This window comes from Carassius carassius, chromosome 50 (genome assembly GCF_963082965.1).
Source record: "Carassius carassius chromosome 50, fCarCar2.1, whole genome shotgun sequence".
Lineage (NCBI taxonomy): Eukaryota > Metazoa > Chordata > Actinopteri > Cypriniformes > Cyprinidae > Carassius > Carassius carassius.
The window spans coordinates 15235310-15245318 of NC_081804.1; the positions used below are offsets into that span (position 1 = coordinate 15235310).

At 33.4% G+C, this 10009-nt stretch overlaps 1 protein-coding gene and 1 long non-coding RNA gene across 2 annotated transcripts; both read left to right on the forward strand.

Moving 5' to 3' along the window:
* Positions 1 to 467: 467 nt before the first annotated feature.
* LOC132133569 (uncharacterized) lies at positions 468 to 4499 on the forward strand. Its single transcript, XR_009429173.1, has 3 exons — positions 468 to 604; positions 3919 to 4167; positions 4425 to 4499. It is a non-coding gene; the product is annotated as an uncharacterized LOC132133569 (long non-coding RNA).
* Positions 4500 to 4531: 32 nt separating this feature from the next.
* On the forward strand, positions 4532 to 8673 carry LOC132133360 (receptor-type tyrosine-protein phosphatase eta). Its single transcript, XM_059546146.1, has 3 exons — positions 4532 to 4685; positions 7890 to 8138; positions 8396 to 8673. The coding sequence occupies exons 1-3, from the start codon at positions 4532 to 4534 to the stop codon at positions 8671 to 8673; spliced, it is 681 nt and encodes a 226-aa protein (XP_059402129.1).
* Positions 8674 to 10009: the final 1336 nt, after the last annotated feature.

Genomic DNA, 10009 nt, shown 5'->3' on the forward strand with positions numbered 1-10009 from the left:
TGGAGCACAGTACACATTCAAAGTGTTTGCAGTTGCAGCTGATCATGTGACCGAGGGAAGAGCCAATCAGATTTCACTGTATACCAGTAAGAGCTCTGATTGGACGTTTAATCTGAGAGAATCTGCTGAAACTTCATCCTTGAAACCATTTCATATTTACCTGCATTGAGCAGTAAACTGTACAGCAACATCTTAAGACACCAGACTCGCTGAGTCCTGGCCTTATTACAATTGTTTTATCAATTCATAATTGCACCATTAATACTTACTCATATATACAGTCATACGTTATTCAATTCCCCTTTCATCAACATGTATTAATTGCTCTTCTCTCCCCACACAGAGCCAGGTGTGATCAGCAATCTCAAAATTACTGAAATCACAACATCATCTGTGTTTCTGACATGGGATGAACCAGTTGGAAGTAGATCTTTCTTTAAAATTCAGTGGATGGGTGATAAAACAAATGGAAATTCAACAACTACAAACACTTCCTATAACATCACTGGTCCTACTGCTGGAGTCAGTTACACATTAAACATCACAGCTGTTGCAGCAGATAACTCAACAGATGGAGAATCAGTGGTTACCTCAAAATACACTAGTATGTTTTCCAATTAAATGTTTCCTGATTTTTCTGGCCAGAAACTCTTATTATTGACTGATTACTTTCATATATATATATATATATATATATATATATATATATATATATATATATATATATATATATATACAGTGGTGGACAGTAACGGAGTAGCTTTACTTCGTTACTGTACTTAAGTACATTTTTCAAGTATCTGTACTTTACTGGAGTATTTTTATTTTGAGTAACTTTTACTTTTACTTCACTACATTCCAAAGCATAAGATCGTACTTTTAACTTACTACATTTCATAAAACATATCGTTACTCACTATAATATATCACGTGCTCCGACACGCAGAAGCGGTGTCTGATTCATCATGAACGAGTCTTTTCAAAATAAACTTTTAAATCGGATCGCAAATCGCACCAAACGATTCGTTTACGAATTAGAATTATCCGACTGCAGCTGTTCTGGAGTCGACCACTCACTGATTCAAATGAACTGTTTAGTGCGAGTCCATAGAAGTAAGAACCGGGAGATGCTCAGTCAGGACAGTTGACGGGCCACTGCTGCGTGTCGTCACGAAAGCTTATCATTTTCACGTGTTTTTAAATTACCACTTGTCGATTTAAACATTAAAGCATCCAAACACAAGACACAAAAAAGCTTGACAGAGTAGCTGGTTACTCGCGCGCTGTGTTCGGTACGAACCGAGCTGTCTTCTGTGAAGTTCTCCTCGAAGTCCCTCCTGCACCTGAATGAACAAATACAAATCGCAGTTTGAACAAACAAAAAGATGTGAAAGAGTTCAATTCAGTGCTCGCGGTGTTCTGGTGTTCAGGGCTCACGCAGAGAAAGGCGTCTCAAAACACTTGAACACCGAAACTGCTTCTTTTTGCTCTTGTACCAACAAATACATACAAAATATGTCAAAATACCCGCCTTGGAAAGTATGCTCGAAAAATCTTTTTTTTTTTTCATTTATTTGTCAGTTATTGCTTAAGTGAAAGTAAACAGTTGAGGAAAAAGATGAGTTCATCGTCTCTTAAAGTGACCGCGCCTAATTGAGCTACTAGCTGCTGCTGAAAGAAAATTCACTCACTGCTGTTGACTGAATTACTTTGTAGTTTTAACAAAAATGTATGCACAGTCAAACCAAAAAAATATTCAGATTCATAATTTTGGATATGTATATTTTACTAGTAGGTACAGGACACTAATACATTTATGTAAGTGAGTATTAGCAAACTGACATATTATACCCAAAGAATCTTCATACAGTGAACTACTAGTGAAATAGATAGATATAATATTTTTATCTCTCTATCTATATAAAAAATTGGGACCAAAAATTATTCAGCACCTTATAAAGCACCATGCATTGCTTATGTTTTTTTTTTTTTTTCTGAATTGCTAATGCAACCTTTTCACACCACAGTCTGAACAAAATGAAGCATTGCTCGGTAATTGCTCAACAAAGTATTGATAGTTGTATAAATATTGTAACAGTTGTCTGTAGCTTTGGTTGATTGTAATCCATTAAATACATTTCTATCAAAGTTATGACATTATCAAGACGAATTTGTTCTGACACAGTTTAACTATAAGTTATTGTCATATTTTATAACCATTTTAGAAGCAATAGCAAATAAACTGTAATAATGTGAGAAATCTTGAAGGTGTCTGAATAAATTTTGGTTTGATTGTATATTTCATTTTTGAATTGAAGACTATCCAGTGCTATTTTACATTTAATTATTCGGTTTCTGTACCTGGACACCTACAAAAAAAAAAAAAAAAAAAAAAAACTTAAACATTGTGTAAATAGCACAAATAAATAAAAATGAACGAATATACAGATTAAACCATATCAAACAGGGCCCACTGGTACAACCTTCAGCGGGGCCCCGCAAACCCCAGCTAGGGCCCTGGATGTTGCTAAAAGTAATTTATTTTTGTCGAAATTTAGGATTAATTATTGTAACTGAAAATCATATTTAGGTCAAAATTGTCAGTTGTTTGGGAACTAAATCCGCTGTAAAGAGTGATCTATTTAAGCCCACTGAAATGCTCAAATGCAGACGATGCAGACACATCAATCATCTCTGTGTTTTAGGTAAAAATAAATAAATATAAATTACCATTAAACTAACACAGATTTAATAAATTAACTCATGCATGTTCAAATTCCCCGCTGCGGTAATATTAACAGTTTTATTAAAATGCTACCATGTCCTATGTGACGTCTGATTTTATATTGTTTATCAACAGTAACGTTATATTGTTTGGATTAACTAGACGAGTAGACAGACATGAATGTTTATTCATAATCGTACTGAAAATAAGTAAATATTGTTAGCTGATGGTAATTTTTATAAATAATGTCCAAATATTTTATTCAACCACCTATATATATATATATATAGATAGATAACATCTGGGGAGAAAAGAAAGGATGTGATGTTCAGAACATGGTAACTACAGTAATTATCCAAGTGGGAAGAGATGCACCCCGTTTGGCCAGGGGTGTTTTTACACCACAGACAAGGTTTGAGAAGGAAAAAATCATTATGAAAATATAATTATATTTTCTTTAAAATGTTCTTCCTAACTTCAGGCCTTATTATCATGTCATATATAACTGTGATGTTCTGTAAAACAACAAACTTTAAAATACTTTTTACTTACTGGTGAAAATCAGATGGTCAACTCTGCTTTTTCTCAGGTACATCGCAGTGTAAGCTTCACAGTGAACATTACTCTCGTCAACGTAGTCCATATCAACAACAAAATATATCTTGACTTCATATAGTGGTTATTTTGGAAAAAATCCCAGGTATTTTGAACAGTAGGATTATTAAAAAAAATATGTGCTAATATAAAATTAAATTAAGTAGCCTATATAAAATTGCAAACATCTATCTTTCAGTACTTTTTTTACTTAAGTATTTAAAAAATTGAGTACTTTTGTACTTTCACTTTAGTAAAATTTAAAAAGGAGTACTTTTACTTTTACTGGAGTAATATTTTACTATACGTATCTGTACTTTTACTCAAGTACTTGATCTGTGTACTTCGTCCACCACTGTATATATATATATGTATATATATATATGTATATATATATATATATATATATATATATATATATATATATATGTATATATATATATATATATATATATATGTATATATATATATATATATATATATATATATATATATATATAGATAGATAGATAGATAGATAGATAGATAGATATATTAACTACATTAGGATTTCAGGAGTCATATTTTAATCCCCAAATGTCTGTTATTTTCACTCACAGAGCCTGACGTCATAATGAACCTCACAGCTGTTGATATTACAACATCCTCTGTCTTTCTAAACTGGATTAAACCGAATGGTCAAAGCTCCCATTATCGTGTAGAATATGAAGATAAGAATGTGTCTGCTGAAAACACCTCCATCAATATAAATGATCTGATTCCTGGAGCACAGTACACATTCAAAGTGTTTGCAGTTGCAGCTGATAATGTGACCGAGGGAAGAGCCAATCAGATTTCACTGTATACCAGTAAGAGCTCTGATTGGACGTTTAATCTGAGAGAATCTGCTGAAACTTCATCCTTGAAACCATTTCATATTTACCTGCATTGAGCAGTAAACTGTACAGCAACATCTTAAGACACCAGACTCGCTGAGTCCTGGCCTTATTACAATTGTTTTATCAATTCATAATTACACCATTAATACTTACTCATATTTACAGTCATACTTTATTCAATTCCCCTTTCATCAACATGTATTAATTGCTCTTCTCTCCCCACACAGAGCCAGGTGTGATCAGCAATCTCAAAATTACTGAAATCACAACATCATCTGTGTTTCTGACATGGGATGAACCAGTTGGAAGTAGATCTTTCTTTAAAATTCAGTGGATGGGTGATAAAACAAATGGAAATTCAACAACTACAAACACTTCCTATAACATCACTGGTCTGACTGCTGGAGTCAGTTACACATTAAACATCACAGCTGTTGCAGCAGATAACTCAACAGATGGAGAATCAGTGGTTACCTCAAAATACACTAGTATGTTTTCCAATTAAATGTTTCCTGATTTTTCTGGCCAGAAACTCTTATTATTGACTGATTACTTTCATATATATATATATATATATATATATATACAGTGGTGGACAGTAACGGAGTAGCTTTACTTCGTTACTGTACTTAAGTACATTTTTCAAGTATCTGTACTTTACTGGAGTATTTTTATTTTGAGTAACTTTTACTTTTACTTCACTACATTCCAAAGCATAAGATCGTACTTTTAACTTACTACATTTCATAAAACATATCGTTACTCACTATAATATATCACGTGCTCCGACACGCAGAAGCGGTGTCTGATTCATCATGAACGAGTCTTTTCAAAATAAACTTTTAAATCGGATCGCAAATCGCACCAAACGATTCGTTTACGAATTAGAATTATCCGACTGCAGCTGTTCTGGAGTCGACCACTCACTGATTCAAATGAACTGTTTAGTGCGAGTCCATAGAAGTAAGAACCGGGAGATGCTCAGTCAGGACAGTTGACGGGCCACTGCTGCGTGTCGTCACGAAAGCTTATCATTTTCACGTGTTTTTAAATTACCACTTGTCGATTTAAACATTAAAGCATCCAAACACAAGACACAAAAAAGCTTGACAAAGTAGCTGGTTACTCGCGCGCTGTGTTCGGTACGAACCGAGCTGTCTTCTGTGAAGTTCTCCTCGAAGTCCCTCCTGCACCTGAATGAACAAATACAAATCGCAGTTTGAACAAACAAAAAGATGTGAAAGAGTTCAATTCAGTGCTCGTGGTGTTCTGGTGTTCAGGGCTCACGCAGAGAAAGGCGTCTCAAAACACTTGAACACCAAAACTGCTTCTTTTTGCTCTTGTACCAACAAATACATACAAAATATGTCAAAATACCCGCCTTGGAAAGTATGCTCGAAAAATCCGGTTTTTTTTTTTCATTTATTTGTCAGTTATTGCTTAAGTGAAAGTAAACAGTTGAGGAAAAAGATGAGTTCATCGTCTCTTAAAGTGACCGCGCCTAATTGAGCTACTAGCTGCTGCTGAAAGAAAATTCACTCACTGCTGTTGACTGAATTACTTTGTAGTTTTAACAAAAATGTATGCACAGTCAAACCAAAAAATATTCAGATTCATAATTTTGGATATGTATATTTTACTAGTAGGTACAGGACACTAATACATTTATGTAAATGAGTATTAGCAAACTGACATATTATACCCAAAGAATCTTCATAGTGAACTACTAGTGAAATAGATAGATATAATGTTTTTATCTCTCTATCTATATAAAAAATTGGGACCAAAAATTATTCAGCACCTTATAAAGCACCATGCATTGCTTATGTTTTTTTTTTTCTGAATTGCTAATGCAACCTTTTCACACCACAGTCTGAACAAAATGAAGCATTGCTCGGTAATTGCTCAACAAAGTATTGATAGTTGTATAAATATTGTAACAGTTGTCTGTAGCTTTGGTTGATTGTAATCCATTAAATACATTTCTATCAAAGTTATGACATTATCAAGACGAATTTGTTCTGACACAGTTTAACTATAAGTTATTGTCATATTTTATAACCATTTTAGAAGCAATAGCAAATAAACTGTAATAATGTGAGAAATGTTGAAGGTGTCTGAATAAATGTAGGTTTGATTGTATATTTCATTTTTACATTGAAGACTATCCAGTGCTATTTTACATTTAATTATTCGGTTTCTGTACCTGGACACCTACAAAAAAAAAAAAACAAACAAAAAAAAAAAAAAACTTAAACATTGTGTAAATAGCACAAATAAATAAAAATGAACGAATATACAGATTAAACCATATCAAACAGGGCCCACTGGTACAACCTTCAGCGGGGCCCCGCAAACCCCAGCTAGGGCCCTGGATGTTGCTAAAAGTAATTTATTTTTGTCGAAATTTAGGATTAATTATTGTAACTGAAAATCATATTTAGGTCAAAATTGTCAGTTGTTTGGGAACTAAATCCGCTGTAAAGAGTGATCTATTTAAGCCCACTGAAATGCTCAAATGCAGACGATGCAGACACATCAATCATCTCTGTGTTTTAGGTAAAAATAAATAAATAAAAATAACCATTAAACTAACACAGATTTAATAAATTAACTCATGCATGTTCAAATTCCCCGCTGCGGTAATATTAACAGTTTTATTAAAATGCTACCATGTCCTATGTGACGTCTGATTTTATATTGTTTATCAATAGTAACGTTATATTGTTTGGATTAACTAGACGAGTAGACAGACATGAATGTTTATTCATAATCGTACTGAAAATAAGTAAATATTGTTAGCTGATGGTAATTTTTATAAATAATGTCCAAATATTTTATTCAACCACCTATATATATATATATATAGAGATAGATAACATCTGGGGAGAAAAGAAAGGATGTGATGTTCAGAACATGGTAACTACAGTAATTATCCAAGTGGGAAGAGATGCACCCCGTTTGGCCAGGGGTGTTTTTACACCACAGACAAGGTTTGAGAAGGAAAAAATCATTATGAAAATATAATTATATTTTCTTTAAAATGTTCTTCCTAACTTCAGGCCTTATTATCATGTCATATATAACTGTGATGTTCTGTAAAACAACAAACTTTAAAATACTTTTTACTTACTGGTGAAAATCAGATGGTCAACTCTGCTTTTTCTCAGGTACATCGCAGTGTAAGCTTCACAGTGAACATTACTCTCGTCAACGTAGTCCATATCAACAACAAAATATATCTTGACTCCATATAGTGGTTATTTTGGAAAAAATCCCAGGTATTTTGAACAGTAGGATTATAAAAAAAAATATGTGCTAATATAAAATTAAATTAAGTAGCCTATATAAAATTGCAAACATCTATCTTTCAGTACTTTTTTTACTTAAGTATTTAAAAAATTGAGTACTTTTGTACTTTCACTTGAGTAAAATTTAAAAAGGAGTACTTTTACTTTTACTGGAGTAATATTTTACTATACGTATCTGTACTTTTACTCAAGTACTTGATCTGTGTACTTCGTCCACCACTGTATATATATATATATATATATATATATATATATATATATATATATATATATATATATATATATATATAGATAGATAGATAGATAGATAGATATATTAACTACATTAGGATTTCAGGAGTCATATTTTAATCCCCAAATGTCTGTTATTTTCACTCACAGAGCCTGACGTCATATTGAACCTCACAGCTGATGATATTACAACATCCTCTGTCTTTCTAAACTGGATTAAACCGAATGGTCAAAGCTCCCATTATCGTGTAGAATATGAAGATAAGAATGTGTCTGCTGAAAACACCTCCATCAATATAAATGATCTGATTCCTGGAGCACAGTACACATTCAAAGTGTTTGCAGTTGCAGCTGATAATGTGACCGAGGGAAGAGCCAATCAGATTTCACTGTATACCAGTAAGAGCTCTGATTGGACGTTTAATCTGAGAGAATCTGCTGAAACTTCATCCTTGAAACCATTTCATATTTACCTGCATTGAGCAGTAAACTGTACAGCAACATCTTAAGACACCAGACTCGCTGAGTCCTGGCCTTATTACAATTGTTTTATCAATTCATAATTACACCATTAATACTTACTCATATTTACAGTCATACTTTATTCAATTCCCCTTTCATCAACATGTATTAATTGCTCTTCTCTCCCCACACAGAGCCAGGTGTGATCAGCAATCTCAAAATTACTGAAATCACAACATCATCTGTGTTTCTGACATGGGATGAACCAGTTGGAAATAGATCTTTCTTTAAAATTCAGTGGATGGGTGATAAAACAAATGGAAATTCAACAACTACAAACACTTCCTATAACATCACTGGTCCTACTGCTGGAGTCAGTTACACATTAAACATCACAGCTGTTGCAGCAGATAACTCAACAGATGGAGAATCAGTGGTTACCTCAAAATACACTAGTATGTTTTCCAATTAAATGTTTCCTGATTTTTCTGGCCAGAAACTCTTATTATTGACTGATTACTTTCATATATATATATATATATATATATATATATATATATATATATACAGTGGTGGACAGTAACGGAGTAGCTTTACTTCGTTACTGTACTTAAGTACATTTTTCAAGTATCTGTACTTTACTGGAGTAGTTTTATTTTGAGTAACTTTTACTTTTACTTCACTACATTCCAAAGCATAAGATCGTACTTTTAACTTACTACATTTCATAAAACATATCGTTACTCACTATAATATATCACGTGCTCCGACACGCAGAAGCGGTGTCTGATTCATCATGAACGAGTCTTTTCAAAATAAACTTTTAAATCGGATCGCAAATCGCACCAAACGATTCGTTTACGAATTAGAATTATCCGACTGCAGCTGTTCTGGAGTCGACCACTCACTGATTCAAATGAACTGTTTAGTGCGAGTCCATAGAAGTAAGAACCGGGAGATGCTCAGTCAGGACAGTTGACGGGCCACTGCTGCGTGTCGTCACGAAAGCTTATCATTTTCACGTGTTTTTAAATTACCACTTGTCGATTTAAACATTAAAGCATCCAAACACAAGACACAAAAAAGCTTGACAGAGTAGCTGGTTACTCGCGCGCTGTGTTCGGTACGAACCGAGCTGTCTTCTGTGAAGTTCTCCTTGAAGTCCCTCCTGCACCTGAATGAACAAATACAAATCGCAGTTTGAACAAACAAAAAGATGTGAAAGAGTTCAATTCAGTGCTCGCGGTGTTCTGGTGTTCAGGGCTCACGCAGAGAAAGGCGTCTCAAAACACTTGAACACCAAAACTGCTTCTTTTTGCTCTTGTACCAACAAATACATACAAAATATGTCAAAATACCCGCCTTGGAAAGTATGCTCGAAAAATAATTTTTTTTTTCATTTATTTGTCAGTTATCGCTTAAGTGAAAGTAAACAGTTGAGGAAAAAGATGAGTTCATCGTCTCTTAAAGTGACCGCGCCTAATTGAGCTACTAGCTGCTGCTGAAAGAAAATTCACTCACTGCTGTTGACTGAATTACTTTGTAGTTTTAACAAAAATGTATGCACAGTCAAACCAAATAAATATTCAGATTCATAATTTTGGATATGTATATTTTACTAGTAGGTACAGGACACTAATACATTTATGTAAGTGAGTATTAGCAAACTGACATATTATACCCAAAGAATCTTCATAGTGAACTACTAGTGAAATAGATAGATATAATGTTTTTTTCTCTCTATCTATATAAAAAATTGGGACCAAAAATTATTCAGCACCTTATAAAGCACCATGCATTGCTTATGT

Excerpts from the sequence above, each read along its gene's own strand:
- LOC132133360 (XM_059546146.1), top strand. The coding sequence starts at position 4,532 with ATGGGTGATAAAACAAATGGAAATTCAACAACTACAAACACTTCCTAT. Across the intron at positions 4,686-7,889 it reads GGTTACCTCAAAATACACTA|AGCCTGACGTCATATTGAAC; the intron begins GTATGTTTTCCA and ends TTTCACTCACAG. Across the intron at positions 8,139-8,395 it reads TCAGATTTCACTGTATACCA|AGCCAGGTGTGATCAGCAAT; the intron begins GTAAGAGCTCTG and ends CTCCCCACACAG.